At 49.0% G+C, this 19,512-nt stretch overlaps 3 protein-coding genes across 7 annotated transcripts; all 3 read left to right on the top strand.

Annotated features, from left to right (window-relative positions):
• Window positions 1–63: 63 nt before the first annotated feature.
• Window positions 64–7,516, top strand: LOC136963023 (polymerase delta-interacting protein 2-like). 5 transcript variants are annotated; one of them, XR_010878961.1, is made up of 11 exons: window positions 64–236; window positions 1,201–1,276; window positions 1,456–1,553; window positions 1,967–2,069; window positions 2,196–2,271; window positions 2,392–2,499; window positions 2,749–2,885; window positions 2,995–3,021; window positions 3,182–3,326; window positions 3,505–3,584; window positions 6,191–6,246. XR_010878961.1 is itself a non-coding variant. In XM_067256995.1 (11 exons), exons 1-11 carry the CDS (start codon window positions 64–66, stop codon window positions 6,303–6,305), a joined length of 1,119 nt encoding a protein of 372 aa, XP_067113096.1. In that variant the 3' UTR covers window positions 6,306–7,516. The 5 variants fall into 5 exon arrangements, 3 of the variants coding, with proteins under 3 accessions (XP_067113096.1, XP_067113095.1, XP_067113093.1); XR_010878960.1 differs by lacking the exon at window positions 6,191–6,246 and adding an exon at window positions 4,576–4,637; XM_067256995.1 differs by having other exon boundaries at window positions 3,201–3,326; window positions 6,191–7,516.
• Window positions 7,517–9,014: 1,498 nt separating this feature from the next.
• On the top strand, window positions 9,015–13,568 carry LOC136962881 (leucine-rich repeat-containing protein 75A-like). Its single transcript, XM_067256779.1, has 5 exons — window positions 9,015–9,248; window positions 9,915–10,043; window positions 11,164–11,276; window positions 12,686–13,283; window positions 13,539–13,568. Exons 1-5 carry the CDS (start codon window positions 9,015–9,017, stop codon window positions 13,566–13,568), a joined length of 1,104 nt encoding a protein of 367 aa, XP_067112880.1.
• Window positions 13,569–14,505: 937 nt separating this feature from the next.
• LOC136963373 (adapter molecule crk-like) lies at window positions 14,506–18,210 on the top strand. Its single transcript, XM_067257481.1, has 3 exons — window positions 14,506–14,990; window positions 16,137–16,717; window positions 18,020–18,210. Exons 1-3 carry the CDS (start codon window positions 14,771–14,773, stop codon window positions 18,152–18,154), a joined length of 936 nt encoding a protein of 311 aa, XP_067113582.1. The 5' UTR covers window positions 14,506–14,770; the 3' UTR covers window positions 18,155–18,210.
• Window positions 18,211–19,512: the final 1,302 nt, after the last annotated feature.

The following is a 19,512-nucleotide window of genomic DNA, read 5'->3' as shown; positions in this document are numbered from 1 at the left end:
TGGATGTGATCCGCCAATCAAATTCAACAAAGAAGAAACTACGCTACCTTTACCTAAACAAAGATGGCGGCGTGTGTCATACGTCGGACGTTGCTGTCCAGTGTTAGCAAATATAGTAGAAAACACACAATTAGGGTATTAAATGTAGATTTAACCAGTAGACATACTGGACCTAGTATATCCTGTTCTACATGTGGATTGTTCAGCGTTCAACAGAAACGCTTTATGTCGTCAAGGTAAGCGTTGCACCCACTGTAGCGCTACAGTTAGCAGCTAAGTAATGTCACTGCATGTTGCCACATTCATAATCTCCAAGTTAACCGTTGTGACTCAGAACGACTTTGTTGCCCTAGCTAACTGATAGCTAACTAATCATATTTGCCAGATTCGTTATGGCAAGGTCAGCTCGCCCACTATCGAAATGTCAGTATTATGTCACTGCATAAATCTTCATACGGTCTACCAGAAATTGATAGGTTTGCACAAATTGGAATAAACTGTTGATCAACTGTCTTTTCGGCTAGATCTATGTGACTCAATAGCAAGTATAGCTAGCGCTTTTAATGCTTAGTTGAACTTTAGCACTGATTACGTTCTTCTTCGACTAACCTAACACGTTGCCACCACTGAACTATTAGCCATATGTGCACGCTGTTCTGTAAGTCAATGTTTAGACTCTAAAGCAGGCTAGTGAACCCTACCTCTACGCAGATAGGCCTTACCTCGACATACATATGTCAGCTCGAATGTACATAGTGTCATTGTAAACGCGGCTACTCAAAATAATCCACAGATCTTGTTGTGAGGAGTTTCATGTAGGAGTTATTTTCTTTTCATCGCACAACAACGATCAACCGTATATCACCGCGTAGAAGGACGGCAATGTCTGTGGATTATCTTGGGGAAAGAGAACGTTTTTCAATAAAAAATAGTTTGGCTCTTTGAGCACCACAAGACTTGCCCAATCTTACACGAATGCGTCTACGGTATGAAGACATGATTACTATGACAACGAGCTGCTATTGTGCTGCCTGCTCTCTGTCCTGGGAGGTGTCTCATGGCCACATGCCAGTGACCTGAGCATGTTTTTCCATAGCTCTCTGTGACACAAGCAGCAACACACACACACACACACACTCCCTTCGGTGTTGCTGCTTATGTAACTCCGACAGTTAGAGATGTTTGTTGTTTTTCTCACAGGCCAGAAGGGAAGGTTCTAGAAGCAGTTGGAGTGTTTGAGTCTCCTAAACAGCAGGGCAAATATGAGACAGGCCAGGTGAGAGCCTGCCTGCTCAACTCTATTATATATATATATATATATATATATATTAATTATTGTTGCATTACATGAAATCTATCACAATCTGTTCACAATCCATCTTGCCAACACAAAGTCAAACCTCTGTGTGTGTGTGTGTGTGTGTGTGTGCGTGTGTGTGTGTGTGTGCGTGCTAGTTGTTCCTGCACAGTGTTTTTGGGTACAGGGGGATTGTGCTGTTCCCCTGGCACGCTCGTCTGTACGACCGTGACGTAACTCCGCCTACAGCTGACAGGTGAGAGGTCAAACAGGCCTGTCCTCAACACAACGATGAACAGCTGTGTTCTTATCACTAAAAGCACTTGAACGTATGTACACGGACACTAGTTTGTGGTTGACTGCGTTACATGTCTACATTCTCAGTATGTTTAATGTAGAATGTCATCTGTTAAACTCAGCAACACTAAGCCCCAGAAAAAGTATAGTGGTTGACAATCTCATCGAATTAATCTGATCTTCATCACCCCACTTTTCACCTCTCCTCTCTTCCTCCTCTCTCCTTTGTTCTTCTGTTCCTCTCCTCTGTTCCTCTCCTCTCTTCCTCCTCTCTCCTCTGTTCATCTCTTCCTCCTCTCTTCTCTGTTCCTCTCCTCTCTTCCTCCTCTCTCCTCTGTTCCTCCCCTCTCCTCTCTTCCCCTCCTCTCCCAGCAGTAAGACGGAGGCCCCAGGTGCTCACGGCTCCAAGGAGGTGAAGGGGAAGACCCATACCTACTACCAGGTCCTGATAGACACCAGGGACTGTCCACACATTGTAAGGCCAGATATTCACGCTCTACCAACACCACTGTTCAACCAGACCTTTCCGGGTTTCACTCCACTGTTTTAAGACCAATATCCGTTTGTCTCTGTCTCTCTCTTCTTCTTCTCTCTCTGTCAGTCTCAGAGATCCCAGACAGAGGCAGTGACGTTCCTGGCGAACCACGACGACAGCAGGGCCCTCTACGCCATCCCAGGTGACGATCACACAAGATTAGCTTGCTGTCTTTTTCTACATCACACCATTTCTCTGACTCATCCCTCCGTCTCTCTCCCTCCCCCGTCTCTATCTCACCCCTCTAACCTCTCCTCCCCAGGCCTGGACTATGTGAGCCATGAGGACATCCTTCCGTATAACTCAACTGATCAGGTCCCCATCCAGCACGAGCTGTTTGACAGGTTCCTGACGTCTGATGCATCTAAAGGTAGAGCTTAGCTGGCTGGTGGACTGCTCCAGCCCTCCACCACAACCACACTGCTCAAGTCACCAATGTTATTAGTTATGGAAGTCAGGCTGGATCAGGCAGAATGCTAATCCAAGACTGTGGTTCCTCCTTTTCTCCCTCCTGGGCCCTCCTCTCCTTCCCTCTCCTCCTCCACTCCCTTCCTCTCCGCCCCCTTCCTCTTCTCCCTCCTCCTCCTTCTCCCCTCCTGCCCCCCTCTCCTCTCCCCAGTGCCTCCCTTCACCCCCAAGGACACCCTGAGGGCGTGGCAGGAGAAGAACCACCCCTGGCTGGAGCTGTCGGACGTCCACCGCGAGACGACCGACAACATCCGCGTCACTGTCATCCCCTTCTACATGGGCATGAGGGTAAGGGGTTCTGCCTGGGTTCTACGTGTGTGTATCAGAGCTGATGTGTGTGTGTGTGTGTGTGTGTGTGCATCAGAGCTGATAAGTGTGTTCTTCTCTCCAACACCAGGAGGCCCAGAACTCCAACGTGTATTGGGTAAGTGTCATACCATCTCTCCCAGAGAAGGAAATATGTGTAGGGGAGTTTAAGGTGTGTGTAGGGGTGTTTAAGGTGTGTGTGTGTGTAGGTGTTTTTGTTTGTAAAGGGGTGTTTAAGGTGTGTGTGTAGGGGTGTTTAAGGTGTGTGTGTGTGTAAGGTGTGTCCCTGCCCCCCAGTGGCGCTACTGTATCCGCTTGGAGAACCTGGGGGAGGAGGTGGTGCAGCTGAGAGAGAGGCACTGGAGGATCTTCAGCCTGTCAGGAACCCTGGAGACCGTCAGAGGACGAGGGGTTGTGGGCCGTGTACGTACCTCCACCTGTGTGTGTGTGTGTGTCTGTCTGTAGGTGTGTGTGTCTGTCTGTAGGTGTGTGTGTCTCTGTAGGTGTGTGTGTGTGTCTGTAGGTATGTGTGTCTGTAGGTGTGTGTTTGAGCTTATTGAAAGTGTATTTTAGCATTGAACGTGTGTGTGTGTGTGTCCAGGAGCCCGTGTTGTCCAAAGAGCAGCCAGCCTTCCAGTACAGCAGCCATGTTTCCCTGCAAGCGCCCAGCGGACACATGTGGTAAGTCACACACACTTATACACACACACACACACACATAATATACAAACACACACAGAATTACAATCTAAGGCTGTTCGATTATGGCAAAAATCATAATCATGATTATCTTGGTCAGTTTTGAGGTCAGGATTACTTAACAAGATTACTCATTGACTTGATATTTTTACTGAAACTGAAAATTAGCTTGAACTTTAAAATGTATTCCACTGAAAAAAATATAAAATACATTTTGAACATTTTTAATAAAGAATATTTAGAAAGCATATTTGGGAAATGGATCTCTTTGGTATGCTTGTCTCAGAAGTTTCACCAGATGGGATAATATTCTGATGAGGATAGCTAGCTGAGGCCCTGTTTCCCATGCAGTGTCAGACAGGGCCTGACACAGTTAAGTCTCTGCTTTCATAAGTTCCCTGAGTCACGGCCCTCCCGCAGGGAGTGATACAGCAGCAGATCGCAGCAGTGTTCACCCTCGTCTGGTAATTACAAACAGTCATCTCTGCTACATCACTGTCATTCAGGTGACAACAGCAGAGGTACTGGGGGTGGTGTACATCAGGGAGAGTCTGGGAGCTGTCAAGGCCACCGCTGGAATTGGTACAGTTTCCTGTAGACTGGATGCGTCCCTTCATTATTGGTGTCTACTCTCGACTCGTGTCTAGTCCATCTGGAGTTGTGTTAGACTTTCTATCTCGGTTCTGAAGGTGATTGTTAGATGGGGAATACAAAGTCTGTGTGTTTCCGTGTGAACATATTTATGTTATATGTCTGTATTGACTGTTAAGGTGTGGATAAATCCAGTAGAGAATTCCATACTGGGGGCTGGGGGTGGAGTGGACACTGGGGGGGCTGGGGGGTCACACTTGGGGGCCGGAGTGGGGGCTGGGGGGGGCCATACTGGGCTCTGCCTCTCACCTTACCAGAGCAGGGGGCCAGGCAGGAGGGCTGTTCTCTGACCTCGCCTGTGCTTGTCTCTCGCCCTCTGCAGGGGCTCCTATCGCCTCGAGAGGCCCAACGGCACCTTCTTTGACGTCCGCATCCCGCCCTTTTCACTCGAAAGCAAGAAAGATGATACGCCCAACGGCTTCCTGCCCGGCCCCTTCACCTCCCTGGCATGATGCCCCCATGCCAGCTCTGCTGAACCCAGATCACCTCCCTACCCAGATCACCTCCCTACCCAGATCACCTCCCTACCCAGATCACCTCCCTACCCAGATCACCTCCCTACCCAGATCACCTCCCTACCCAGATCACCTCCCTACCCAGATCACCTCCCTACCCAGATCACCTCCCTACCCAGATCACCTCCCTACCCAGATCACCTCCCCCTCAACCCAGATCACCTCCCAATTCAGCCTCTGACCAGGGCCACCATCACATCTGCCGGATCTGGGATAGTAGGCCAGGTTCATATAGGTTCATATAGGTTCATAAAGGTTCATATAGGTTCATACAGGTTCATACAGGCTCAGGTAGGTTCATTCAGGATCGTGCAGGTTCATGCAGGAGCCCAGGCTGACAGGTCTTTACTGCAGTAGCTCCCAGACCTCGGCTAAGCCCAAGGAATGTTCTCACGGTTGGAAGAAGCACGATTCGTGTTGGTCCTGAATTGAGAGGTTGTATTGTCCGTGAGTAGTGCAGCGCTGGGAGGTCTGTTCCCCACACCCGGGACCCTGCGGATGAACTTTGACCTGTGTCACTAGTGAGCCTCTGTAACACTGCTTCGGAGGATGAAGCTGTGGTTTCTGCTGCTGGACTGTCCTCAGAGCGCAGACACTATGCTGATATATCCCAACAAGATCCCAACAGATTTGCGTAAAAGACACACCATTATTATCCTGGGTTGTATTCCAACATAGATATACTGTAGACTATGTAGTCTTTAACAGCTGCAACCTTCTCAATTGCTGTTTCAAGTGTACATTTTTGTAATTTAAACATAAACATGTATTGTAATATATGTGGTAAATATATTTAATTAAAAAAATTAAGTAAATGTATGGTATATGATGAGGAAGCCCATGAAGCCACATGGACTATTACGTTTGTGGTTGCTACATTCGATGTCATCGTCACAGTATTTACATTGTGATTAAAACCCATCGCATAATATTTCAAATGTACCTGGCCAGCTGGATCAGGACATGGAGTTGTGATTTGACGATTCCAAATAAACGTGTTGAATGCTTATTTGCACCTGCTTCAGCGCATTCTATGCATCTGAGATCTACAGGATAAACAAACGTTGAGCAAGATTCACGCCATCTTACTGGAGAAGCCCGTCTGCCCCTGCTCTCTGTCTGTCTGTCTGTTTCTGTCTGTCTGTTTCTGTCTGTTTCTGTCTGTCTGTTTCTGTCTGTCTGTTTCTGTCTGTCTGTTTCTGTCTGTTTCTGTCTGTTTCTGTCTGTTTCTGTCTGTCTGTTTCTGTCTGTCTGTCTACCTGCTACTGGAGTGATGTGTGTGAGTACCAGGTCAGGGTTATGATTAGCTGTGTTAGGGGTGAGCTGTGTTAGGGGATTAACTTCAACTGGGGATGATTTAAACGTCTCCTCCAACACTCCTGGTCTATGCTGTGGCTCACCGGTCCTCTCCTCTCTCCGTAGGGGCACGTTCACCTGCCAGCGCGCCAACGGAGGAGCCATGTTCGAAGTGGCCATCCCCTCCTTCTCCCTGGACAGCCACGGTCACCGGGACAGCCCGTACTCCTTCCTCTTCTGAGAGCAGGGTGGCACACAGGCTTCACTCTGGGGTCGCTGGCGTTCTCACGGCAGCGTGACTTTACCGACCTGTCTGACTGCCTGGACGTGGTCGTCAATGTGGTGCTACGTGCTGAAAGGTTATAGTGAAGGAGTTGTGAAACAGCTGTGCGCCGATTGGTCTAACGCCTTGGTACGGACTCAAAAGTTACAATTTGTCAAGCACAGTATGTCCTGGTCGCATAAATAAGTCTTTCATTCACTCTCTTTCAGGGGTCTATACTTTATAGAGGCCATTTACACAGAAATACCCCCTTTTTAAGTGCTTGTCTGGCTCTTATTTCAGTCCTGGCGGATAAAAAGCTGGTAAATACCCATACAGCACCCTGCGGACGTCATGAAATGATGCGTTGTAGGAAATTATTGTGTAGAAGAAAAATGTTTCGTATGGTTGAAAAAGCAAGTATTTTTAAAGACGTGTAGAATAATCGAGGGCCCTGTAAGAGAGCCGTTTGTTATTGTTGAATTGCAGCATTGAACCCTGCCAAGTCAAGAATCTTACTTGTGCGGCGAAGGTCTTATTTTAGGATGATATAACCTTATTTCAAATGTGAATTTTCCTTTCAGACTGTTGTGATGCACTTAATTTTGCCCTTCGCTGTTTTTTAGTTCCTGTTCTCACTGAAAAGGCCAAGGCCATTTCTGAACAAGGACAAGTATTTGTTGACACTCAAACACACTGCAACTTACCTCAGATACAAACTGTGACGGTCAGATCAAGACAGTTCTGCCTCACTACTCTCTCCCCCACTCTCTGTTTCTCCCTCCCTCTCTTTCTCTCTGTCTCAACCAGTGGTGGTTCTAGACCCTTTCAACTACGAGGGCCAATCTGGGGCCAGTTACATTAAACATGAATGGTGTCATGTAGTTTTGCATTGCAGGCATTAACAGGCAAAAGACCATGTGTATAATGATTCAGACTGAACATTTAGGGGTTCACAAGCGGGTCCAAGCTTGTTGTCACAGGGGAACTGCGCCACATTCAGAATGTATATCTTTGCAGTGTAAATAACCACGTGGAACCATTCAAAGCAAGTATAAATATTCAAATTGATGCACAAAGAGAACCCTATGGTTCACACAGGGTTAATAATGTGGGTGGAACTCTTCAGTTTCCCAGTATGGATATCTGTCCTAGAACACGATAAATAAACAGTCGTTCTGTGACTAACAAACAAGCAGTTCCTTCATGTCTCATGTTTATTCATCTACAAGTTACGTAAAAATGGGATTGCAGATATTAGCCTACTGATGAGATGGTTCAGTGAAGCAGGACCGTGGGCCAGGTTGAGTATTGTGTGTTAGTTGTTAATGAACTGGTTGACGCAGAGAGTGATATGCAGTTGGCCAGGGTTGCTCTGATGCTGCACGACAGAAATATATACATGGAATATATGACATTAAGCTTGAGGGGTTTGTAGTAGCCTTGATTACAGCTCCTTGTTTGAAGTGATCACCATACAGTTACCAAAATTCACAATATAACGGTTGTTTCTTCATGTTTGCTTTAATAAGACACATCCCCCTTGTGTTGGAGCTTCTTGTTCCCAACACCCTGCTCCCCCGACCTCCGTCTCCCCACTCCCTCACCCCCTCATACTTAGGGCCTCCCTAGGGCTGCCTGGGCCTCTCTGGAGCTCCCTGGGCCTTCCTGGGGATGCTTGGAGCTCCCTGGGGATCCCTGGGCCTCCCTGGGGACTCCCCTCACCCTCCTGCATCCTCTCATCTATCTCTGTTATTGGTACACAAATCAATAATAAACCGCAATATTCAAATGATCATGTACCGTATGTGCAAAATGTGCGTTTACATATTTTTGATTACGTTTAAAAAAGGATGTATGTGAACTAATGATCTTATAGATGTCTGTGTAGGCCTGTGTTCGCTTTATTTATATTAGGCTGTTTCATGAACGTATAGTAATTTTGAGCCGCGATTATGCCATCATGGGCTTGGTGTTTGACGTGTTTCACCATACTCTCTCTCCAGCTTCCTATTGGAACATCGTCTGTTTGTTGCAAAAGTTAACAATGCAAAAGTTGTCGAATGGCATCTTTCGTCTTATTAGACTATGAAATCTCGCTTTCGACTTATGGGTGCATCTGTGCATCATAATTTTGATCATTTGATTAGGTTTTTCCATTTTGCGCCCTGCTATCCACGCGGCTGTCTGTGTGGAAGTTAAACCGACATCGTGTTTTAGTCCGCAGCTGGATTTATTCTGCGCGCACTTGAAATCTGGAAGCGCCCGAAGAAAATGAAGCGCATCCTTTTCTTGTGGGTGAGCTACAATTATATTTCACATTGTATTCATGTAGGAGATTCTTTTATCCAAAGCGACATACAAATAAGGCATATATAAAGTGCATCATATAATCAAGGATCAGAAGTGCATCGTTCTAACAGTAGAGGCTATTTCGGTAGTCACTGGTCAGAGTCACGGAACGATCCGTATTTACCGGGCACATGTCTCACTCCGTTATCTACACTACACTGGAGCTCGCGGATGGTTCATGCGTCGTTTTTATAAGTCGTCCGTCTAGATATCAATAGTTTACGCTCTATTTGTTTCTTTTTTACTTTCTCTGCCCCACGCATTATCAAGTTGACTGTGTGGCGACGACAACGATGACCCATATACAAGATTTGAAAACTCTACTTATGACGCAAAATGGGGACTAATCAAACGAAAGCAACCGGTTCGGACCCCGGGAGCTGCTCCCTGCTCGGTATTTGGAGACGGACTCAGAGCTCGCTCCGGCGGCGTTCGTCCGGTGAACGTGTAGGACGCGTCTGGACTCCGCCACCGTACCAGCGGCGGGTCAGTCTGATTCAGGAGGTGCTGGTTGCTGTCAAGGCTGGGAGACGAGAAGAGGCGACGGAGCTACTGAAGACACTCCGACAGGTGAGTGGTTAAGCGCGCTGTGCTTGGAAAAATATTCTTGAAAATCCTATCTCATGTTGCTCCACAGCCAACCCTGATCCTTTCAGTGCCCGATGTTAGTGCGTGCACCTTGCATCGCAGCCCATTGCGTCACCAATCATTGTGTTCATAGACAGAAACTGCACAGATTGAAATATTTAATTTTTTAAATAATAAATAGGCCTAAAAGTTACACAGTTACACAGAGGTTGCACTTAATGCGAAAACTCTGACGCTGAACGCGCCCCCTTTAATCACCAACACGCCGCGTGAACCAGTTACCAATCAATGAAGCGAATCCCTTCACAGTAATATAAGGGCTAGGCACACAACTCACGCTTCATCCATCTGTCCTGTGTAGCCTGTGGTTTAGCCCAACACCCCATCGGGAATTGATTTCCATTGCTTTGCTAGACACCATCGTGTGTGCGTGTGCGTCTCTCTCTCTCTCTGTGTGCCTGTGTGTCTCTCTCTGTGTGTATGTGTGTGTCTCTGTGTGTGTGCGTGTGTGTGTGTGCGTGCGTGTGTGTCTCTCTGTGTGTGTATGTGTGTGTCTCTCTGTGTGTGTATGTGTGTGTCTCTGTGTGTGTGTGTGTGTGCGTGTGTGTCTCTCTCTCTGTGTGTGTATGTGTGTGTGTGTGTGTGCAGGACCTGGGGATGCAGGATACGTCCATGGATGATGTTCTGCAGAGCTGCACCAGCTTGGGGAACCTAGTGGACCCCATCACTCACCAGCTCATCCTCACCCTGGTCAGATACATACACTGCCCCAAGACGGTGGGTCCTGTCCGTCTGTCTACCTGTCTGTCTGTCTGTCTGTCTGTCTGCTGGCCTATTTGCCTGTCTGTCTATCTACCTGTATGCCTTTACAGTTGTCTGTCAATTTTTTAAAACAAATTTCCCCCTGTTCTCTCTCCCTCCCTCTCTCCCTGTTCTCTCTCCCTGTTCTCTCTCCCTGTTCTCCCTGTTCTCCCTCCCTGTTCTCCCTCCCTGTTCTCCCTCCCTCTCTCCCTGTTCTCGCTCCCTCTCTACCTCTCTTGGTAGTGTCCGTCATCCTCTTTCCTCCCTCTAGATCCCTCTGTCTCTCTCTCTGCTCCCTCTGCCTTCCTTCTCTCATCCTCCCTGTGTGTATCTGGATTGTTGATGTTATGTTTTTAATCCATATATTTCTACTTGTTGCTTCCTAGTGAGTCCTTCAAGATATCTGATCATCTCAGAGGGTCAGAAACACAAACCTCACCCACTCAACTATTTAGAGAAGCAGGGCCTCAGGAAGTCTCTCTCCCCCCCCCCCCCCCCCCCAGAGATAGAAAGAGAGAGAGATTGTGGAATAGCAGAGAGAGAGAAAGAGAGAGAGAGAGAGAGATGGAGGGCAAAGAAAAGACAGCACTCTAAAAGAAGCCCATGTGCATGACGAGCCCCTCAGATAGCAGGATTTCATCGACGGCAAAGAGCTGATGAGAGTATACCTCTTGAGCAGCCAGCATTCCTGACCCTGCAACTACAGTCTGGAGGAGGACTTGGGACTGTGGCTTCTCTGTTCCTCTACTGGTACACAACGAGAACCAGTCATACACATTTTTTGCCCTTGTTTGCCCTTTGAATACTTGTTTTTGATTAATTGAGGTGGTGTTCCCTAAGCCCATACCACTGCCTAATGTGTGGGCTTTCTAGACAACCTGGCAACCCAGAGGGGGTTGTAAACAGGATCAATAAAGGAGGCTTCACGCCGTGCTATATACAGTCTGCTCTGAAAGGAAGGCTTCTTATCTGTCTGTCCCCCCTTCTCACTGCAACTATCTCTTGTTGTCAATCTTTGCCTCTTGACCTTTCACTAATGTCTACTGTCATCCACCTCCTCTCTTCTCTTCTTCTCTCCATCCTCTCTCCCCCTCAGGAAGGAGATTCTCTGAGTGCGATGGAGAAGGTATGTCGTCAGCTGACCTACCACCTAAGCCCCCACTCCCAGTGGCGACGGCAAGGCCTCTTCGGGAACAAACCCCAGCCCAGGTGAGTCTACCAGGGGCCCAGGTGAGTCTACCAGGGGCCCAGGTGAGTCTACCAGAGGCCCAGATGAGTCTACCAGGGGCCCAGGTGAGTCTACCAGGGGCCCAGGTGAGTCTACCAGGGGCCTAGGTGAGTCTACCAGGGAGCCAGGTGAGTCTACCAGGGGCCCAGGTGAGTCTACCAGGGGCCCAGGTTAGTCTACCAGGGGCCCAGGTGAGTCTACCAGGGGCCCAGGTGAGTCTACCAGGTGCATATAGGACTAACAGTAAAATGCTGTTGTTGTTTGAAAACTTTTTAAAGCCCTCATTGGTAGAGGAGGGAGAGAGATAGAAAGATGGGGAGTGAGGGGGAGAGGGAGGGGGGGGGGAGGGGAGAGGGAGGGGGGGGAGGGGAGAGGGAGGGAGGAGCCTCTCTTCCCTCACTCCCTCCCTCCCTCTCTGCCTCACATTCCTTCCATGCTGCACTATTGTTACCAGCGGATAAGCAGGCAGGAATGTGACAGGGAGCTTGTTCTGTGCTGATGTGATTAGGCTGCTTCTGTAGCCAGGCTGGGGGCTGGTGTGGTCAGGATGAGGGCCGCTGTAACCAGGATGAGGGCTGCTGTAGTCAGCATGAGGGCTGCTGTAGTCAGCATGAGGGCTGCTGTAGTCAGCATGAGGGCCGCTGTAACCAGGATGAGGGCTGCTGTAACCAGGATGAGGGCTGCTGTAACCAGGATGAGGGCTGCTGTAGTCAGGATGAGGGCTGCTGTAGTCAGCATGAGGGCTGCTGTAGTCAGGATAAGGGATGCTGTAACCAGGATGAGGGCTGCTGTAACCAGGATGAGGGCTGCTGTCAGGTTTAAGCTGCTGTAAGACCGCATCCTCACATCAAACCAGCCCACATGCGGCTTTTAAGGTAGACAGTCTCCTGAGGTCGGCATGGAGACACTAATGCCTCTTCAAATGGATCCCAGCTGCTCTGTTTTTCCTATAGGAGAGAATGGAGCAATTCTGAATGAATGGAGCTATTCTGAATGAATGGATCTATTCTGAATTCAGAGTCAATACTAGCGTTAAACCCACTATCATAAGCTTGTGTACTGTATCTGCTCTCAGATGATTATACAGTATGATCCATAAACACAGGCAGCATCCATCCACTCAATATGCAACAGCTTGATAAGGGGAAGGCTATTATCTGTAAATAGTTGGTTGCTGGTTGGTTAAGCTGTGGTATATAGAGAATAGAGAGAGAATAGAGAGAGAATAGAGAGACAGACTCCTGGGGGGGGTGTTGAGTTAGTCAATTAGATTTGAGTTACGTTTCCAGAACAGAACTACTGCGACGGATGCCTTTATTTTCCTCCACAGTATTTACCTACTGGTGCACACTGCATCCTGATGGATCCAACCTCTGCTCTTCCTCCCCAGCTTGAAGTCCAGCCTGTCTGGGCCTCCTGTAGGGGGAGCAGTCGATCTCTCGGGCGTCCCCTTGAGCCTGCGAGACATGGAGCTCCTCTCTGCCCACCTCAGGCTCCACTCCCCCCGGGTACGCAGCCTGGAGCTGGGCTTCACCGGACTGACCGACAGAGCCCTGCTCCTGCTGGTGCCTTCGCTGGCCGTGCTGCCGGAGCTGGAGACCCTGGTGCTGAACGGTAACCGCCTGACCCGGGCCGTGCTGCGGCCCCTCACAGATCTCCTGGCTGATCCGGCCTGCTTCCCCGCCCTCACCTGGATGGACCTGGGAAACAACGAGGACATCTTCTCCCTGCCGCAGGCCTTCCTCAAGGGCCTGAGGAGACGCTGCCCCGCGCAGGGACGCCTGCCCACCATCCAGGAACAGGGAGAGGACCAGGGAGAGGACCAGGGAGAGGACCAGGGGAAGGACCAGGGAGAGGACATGGGAGAGGACCAGGGAGAGGACCAGGGAGAGGACCAGGGAGAGGACCAGGGGGGCGGGGATGGAGGAGGAGGGGGGGAGACGGAGAGGGCTGAAACGACATGTGGCTGCCATGCCTTGGAGGGAGAGGTAGGGGGAGAGGAGGGAGGGGAAGGGAGGGAGGGGGGAGAAGAGGGAGAGGAGGGGGGAAAGGAAGAGAAGGGAGAGGGGGGAGAGGAGGGAGAGAAGGGAGAGGGGGGAGTGGAGGGAGAGGAGGGAGAGGAGGAGGAGCTGAAGGAGGAGGGTAAAGGTTTTAGAGACGCTGCAGCAGACAGAAACACAGAGGAAGGACACAGAAATGAAACGACTGTTGCACATTGTGAACTTGGTGAATCATCCCTTCAGTCCACACAGCCCACAGGAACGGACCAGTAAAGGGTAGACTGGTTGGCTCTGTGGAGGGTGGGAGGAGGGAAACGACACAGGAAGTATTGGTTCTTCCGAGATGAACTCATCCAATCAGGAATGTGTCTGATTACCAGGTAACAGTAACCATGACAATGACCATGAACTGAAGATTAAGCTACACTGTTTTTTCTCTTTCACACCTGTATTCACACCTGTATTCTATTTTCGTTTATGATTGATGAGACAGGTCAATGGAAATAGCCAGTATTAAACTGCTGGCTTGGACAAGTAGGACTACTTGATTTTCACTTACGACAAGATACGAACTGCATTTCAGTTGTCAGGGATGCACGTTAATTTAAATTAAATTGTCTAACATATGTGTGATCCGGACATTACTTAATTCGCACATGCTCTCTTTGTAATTCCAGTTTTAAAACGCATCAGTCACGTGGCGACAGTTGCTGGATCTGTGTGGCAAACAGCGCAACACCTTTTTTATATAAATAGTTGCAAGCTCATTTGGTCTCCAAGCGCTGGTGGACGATCAGAATCTACTATCCATAAAATTAAATGTATTTTAGTCTTCAGTAACAATTACGAATACTGAATGGAGTATTTTACTGACATCTACTGTAATTTGTTTAAACTGCAACTATTGCTAAACAATAATATAACTTGATTATATTATTAACATATTAAACAATAATCATAACTATTGAAATAAAATATGGAACCATACACAATTAATGATAACAAATCTAACCTTTATTCACACCCAACAATTGGTTTTAAAAGTGCAAGTTTTGTTTACTTTGGACCAGTCACACTAAAATGACCTTATCAAGATGGCAGCATGATCTGACTGTGCCCACCACTCAACCTAATAATCATCATTTCCGGTGGATGAGGTCAACTTTTTTCCCAAGATCCGCCATTTCAGCCCTTGAGTTTCATGTTGCAGATGACTTTAGGAATTGTGTTTATTGTAACCGCTATGACAAATAAACATTGTAGTTTTGTTAGAAATATTTAACTATTTACCAGGGGGTGCACAGTTCAGTTTAGTTGAAATAGAGAAAAGTTGTAGAATTCCAACGTTTTGGAACAGTACAGATGCCGTGGCTTGTCCCCGAGCGTGTTCCTCAGTAAGCCAAAGTTTTTGTATGAGTTGCGGATAGGGAGAGGCGAAGGGGAAGGCCTTGAAGCCTCGGAGTGGATTTGCAGTCATGGCTGGTAACTTTGACGCAGAGGACCGTGCTAGCTGGTATTGGGGAAGGCTAAGCCGCCAGGAAGCGGTTTCTCTCTTGCAGGGTCAGAGACACGGCGTGTTCTTGGTTCGAGACTCGATCACAAGCCCCGGTGACTATGTGTTGTCGGTGTCTGAGAACTCTAAAGTCTCTCATTACATAATCAACAGCATCAGCAACAACCGGCAGTCTGGATCAGGTGAGTTTATATACGTACTAAGTGAAGTTAGCTATAGAAACTACCCACCTAACTACGTCTAACTACCCACCCAGTGCAAATAATTACCAAGCTAGCTAACACGATTGTTTCTGGGGTACCCTATGCAGCGACTGCTTTGTAGTATGTAGCCTGCATGTATGAACACAGCTAGGTGCTATGAATCAGAGGTCGGTAGCTTACGTTGCCATCTTACCGATCTTGCCACTGGCGGGGTTAGACAACTATGTTGGCTACCTGTTTATTAGTAAGCTAGCTGCTGGTCAGTCAGTTGCCAACTGACGAGGCTACACGATGTATATTATGTATGACTGGGACTGTCAGTTTCGTTATGTATTTGTAATTTGTGCCTACGTCTTGTAGCAAATATCTAGCTAGTGGCATTTGAACTCGTAAAAGTAAACTGAATAGAGAATCCAGCGCGGTAGACGGGAGAGAGAGGGTGGGTTGGGCTTGCCGCTGTGTGAATGAATGGACCAGCTGTCACAATTGGAGGATGACTGTTGGGAATGGTGTGTGTGGAATGTGCCTCATTGCGTCTGCCCGACACACACACAGACACAGGCCACACACACTGTGTTAACTTCCTTTTGGGAATTGCACTGCTCTGACTACTATAGTTACCGTGGAGACCCTGCCTGTAGGTACTTTTATTGGTTATTATGTTTGCCAGGAAGATCCCTTGATGTATTTTTTTACTGACTTCCTGAAGTTTTCTTCCTCTGAGTGAAGCTGGGGTATTCCTCAAGCTCTAGTTTGCTGCTCTGTGTGATGGTGATAAATCTCTGAGACAGTTGATCATAATCCAGGACTGTTAGTTGTGTTTAAATGTGGACAACATCCACCACAGCAGTGACTGTCCCACTCTGGCTAGGAGATACAAGGGCCTTTTATAAAGTGTGTTCATTTAGCTGCCCCTTCTATCCAAGCTGTAGAACCCTTCTGATCTGCAGTCAGACTCTCCACCACTGAGCTGTACCCTGTATACTCTCCTGACTGAGTCAGTCAGTCTGACACAGATGACGCAAAACTAAAGTCCACTACAAGTCCAGACTTGGAGCCTTTGTGCTCATCACAGGTATATAATCATACAGGAAATAAATGATTCAAACCCCTCCCCTCCTTCAGGTCTAGCCCCGCCCCGCTTCCGCATCGGAGACCAGGAGTTCGAGGCCCTGCCCGTTCTCCTGGAGTTCTACAAGATCCACTACCTGGACACCACCACGCTGATCGAGCCAATCAGCAAGGCCAAGCACAGCGGCTTCGTAAGCTCCTCCCCCGCGCCGGTCCCGGGAGCGTCCCAGCGTCCAGAGGATGCGGAATTCGTGCGCGCCCTCTTCGACTTCCCCGGCAACGACGACGAGGACCTTCCGTTCCGTAAGGGAGATGTGCTGCGCGTGCTGGAGAAGCCGGAGGAACAGTGGTGGAACGCGGCCAATCAGGAGGGCCGAGCCGGGATGATCCCCGTCCCGTACGTGGAGAGGTACCGGCCTTCCTCACCCTCCTCGGCCTCGGGGGGCCCCGCGGGGGGCCCAGCGGGGGCCGTGACGGACGGGACGGGGCCCCAGCCCCCTGTGGGAGACCCTGGGCAGTACGCGCAGCCTGTGGTGAACACGCCGCTCCCCAACCTCCAGAACGGCCCCGTCTACGCTCGCGCTATTCAGAAGAGGGTGCCGAACGCCTACGATAAGACGGCCCTCGCTCTGGAGGTACGCAGGGTCTCTCTCTCTTTCTATCTCTCTCACCCTCTCTTTCCCTCTCTCTTTCTCTATCCATCTCTCTCACCCTCTCTTTCCCTCTCTCTCTCTTTCTATCTCTCTCACCCTCTCTTTCCCTCTCTCTCTTTCTATCTCTCTCACCCTCTCTTTCCCGCTCTCTTTCTCTCTCCATCTCTCTCACCCTCTCTTTCCTTCTCTCCATCTCTCTCTCTCACCCTCTCTCTTTCTCTCTCCATCTCTCTCACCCTCTCTTTCCTTCTCTCCATCTCTCTCTCTCACCCTCTCTCTTTCTCTCTCTCTCACCCTCTCTCTCTTTGTCACTATCTCAGTCTCTCTTTGTCACTATCTCCGTCTCTCTCTCTCTCTCTCTCTCTCTCTCTCTCTCTCTCTCTCTCTCTCTCTCTCTCTCTCTCTCTCTCTCTCTCTCTCTCTCTCTTTGTCACTATCTCCGTCTCTCTCACTCTCTCTCACCATTCCTCTCTGTCTAACGCTCCCTCTCCCTCTTTTCATACGCTCTCATTCTTCTCAGTGATTCTCTTTGTGCTGGTTCCTCTGTCGTTGTGTATTGTATAGTGTTCAGTGTTGTGGCCTACATACTGCCTCCTAACCCTAACCCTAACCCCCGGGAGAGACAGGGCTTCAGAATTGCTTACTCATGCATGTGAGCATAGCCAGGAATGCATCCATGCACACAGCTAGCAGATAGCCCTGTTTGCTAACCTATTCAGTAAAGCACAGCACAGACTAACACACACACACACACACACACACTCATACAAACACATGCATACAAACACACCCATTCACACAAATGCACGCACACCCATACACACATACATACTGTACAAATCCATTCAAAGCACATTCAGTCAAGAACAGTGGGGCCCGTGCAGGCAGGCAGCACAGAGGCCTGTGTTTCAAACGGCATGGAGCTGCCCTGGGACTCCTGAATGTCCCCGTTCTTACTGCTCATGAGCAGGACTCTGGTGTTCACACTGAGAGAGCTTGTCTGCTCACTGAAGACAGATCGCCCTTAACTTATCCAGCTTCGCTCTCATCCACTCTCCTCCTCTTCCTCTCTGTGTGTGTGCCTGTGTGTGTGCCTGTGCCTGTGCCTGTGTGTGTGCCTGTGTGTGTGTGTGTGACTGTGTGTGTGTGTGTGCCTGTGTGTGTGTGTGCCTGTGTGTGTGTGCCTGTGTGTGTGTGGCTGTGTGTGTGTGTGCCTGTGTGTGTGTGCCTGTGTGTGTGTGTGTGCCTGTGTGTGTGCCTGTGTGTGTGTGTGTGTGTGTGCAGGTGGGAGACATGGTGAAGGTGACCAAGATCAACGTGAACGGCCAGTGGGAGGGGGAGTGTAAAGGCAAGCGAGGTCATTTCCCCTTCACTCACGTCAGACTGCTGGACCAGCAACACCCTGAGGAGGAGAGCTGAGACACACACACCCTGCTGCACTCTCTCTCTCACACACACACACACTGCTGCACTCTCTCTCTCACACACACACACACACACACACACACACACACACACACACACCATGCTGCACTCTCTCTCTCTCACACACACACACACACACACACACCCTGCTGCACTCACTCTCTCTCTCTCACATACACACACACACACACACTGATACAGTATCTCTCTCTTTCTCACACACACACACACACACACACACACACACACACACACACACACACACACACACACACACACCCTGATACAGTCTCTCTCTCTCACACACACACCCTGATACAGTCTCTCTCTCTCACACACACACCCTGATACAGTCTCTCTCTCTCTATCACTCTCACCCTCACTCTCACACACACACACCCTGATACAGTCTCCCACGTACACACACACTCTCACTAACTCATTAAACAGAATAGTTTACACACTACAAACTACCCAAACTAAGTATTGACTTACACGACAGAGTTTACACCTAAAACCCAAACACTACAGCATTCGTGCCACCCCCCACCCATCCCCACCTCCACCTCCACCCCACACTGATTTTCCTGCACACTGACCATACACTTGTGTATGTACTCGTACAGACTGGTGGGTAAGCCCTTCTTCTAGTGATTTTTGGGAGCCTGGCAGCAGGACTAGTGGGGGCTGAGGGCCCCTGGTGGTGATGTGGAGAACTGCAGCTGTGTGCTGCGCTGGACTCAACAGCAGAACTCACAGGATGAACTCACGGCCCCTGCAGAACACCCTACAAACCAATACCTTTTTTGTACCAATATGAAATGGAAAATATTATGATAGAATTATGACAAATATATATTATATATATATATATATACATATATATACCATTACATGCTATATGTTTTTGTCTTTTTTTTCTTTTCTTTTTGTTCTTTTCATGTGACCTGTCATGGTTGTATGTCCCTGAAGACACTACTAGTGGCTCTGGCCAGTTGCGCAAGCAGAGAAAATGCTGAAACTAGGAGGCTTGAGAGGAGACATTCCTGAGAGCTGTTATTATGGCACGTCTAGACATCTGTCTACTCTCTGGTTGTCCCCAGCAGCCAGAACCCTGCCCCCACCCTCCCTCCTCCACCTCTCCCCTGTTCGGCTCCCACCCTCCCTCCTCCACCTCTCCTCTGTTCGGCCCCCACCCTCCCTTCCTCCACCTCTCCCCTGTTCGGCTCCCACCCTCCCTTCCTCCACCTCTCCCCTGTTCGGCCCCCACCCTCCCTTCCTCCACCTCTCCTCTGTTCGGCTCCCACCCTCCCTTCCTCCACCTCTCCTCTGTTCGGCTCCCACCCTCCCTT

Source organism: Osmerus mordax, chromosome 19 (genome assembly GCF_038355195.1).
Source record: "Osmerus mordax isolate fOsmMor3 chromosome 19, fOsmMor3.pri, whole genome shotgun sequence".
Classification (NCBI taxonomy): Eukaryota; Metazoa; Chordata; class Actinopteri; order Osmeriformes; family Osmeridae; genus Osmerus; species Osmerus mordax.
This window is presented reverse-complemented; position numbering and strand designations above follow the sequence as displayed.

Coding starts and splice junctions, on each gene's coding strand:
- LOC136962881 (XM_067256779.1), top strand. CDS start 9,015: ATGGGGACTAATCAAACGAAAGCAACCGGTTCGGACCCCGGGAGCTGC. Junction 9,249..9,914: donor TACTGAAGACACTCCGACAG/GTGAGTGGTTAA, acceptor GTGTGTGTGCAG/GACCTGGGGATGCAGGATAC. Junction 10,044..11,163: donor ACATACACTGCCCCAAGACG/GTGGGTCCTGTC, acceptor TCTCCCCCTCAG/GAAGGAGATTCTCTGAGTGC.
- LOC136963373 (XM_067257481.1), top strand. CDS start 14,771: ATGGCTGGTAACTTTGACGCAGAGGACCGTGCTAGCTGGTATTGGGGA. Junction 14,991..16,136: donor CAACCGGCAGTCTGGATCAG/GTGAGTTTATAT, acceptor CCCCTCCTTCAG/GTCTAGCCCCGCCCCGCTTC. Junction 16,718..18,019: donor AGACGGCCCTCGCTCTGGAG/GTACGCAGGGTC, acceptor GTGTGTGTGCAG/GTGGGAGACATGGTGAAGGT.
- LOC136963023 (XM_067256992.1), top strand. CDS start 64: ATGGCGGCGTGTGTCATACGTCGGACGTTGCTGTCCAGTGTTAGCAAA. Junction 1,277..1,455: donor GCAAATATGAGACAGGCCAG/GTGAGAGCCTGC, acceptor TGTGCGTGCTAG/TTGTTCCTGCACAGTGTTTT. Junction 2,500..2,748: donor GACGTCTGATGCATCTAAAG/GTAGAGCTTAGC, acceptor TCCTCTCCCCAG/TGCCTCCCTTCACCCCCAAG.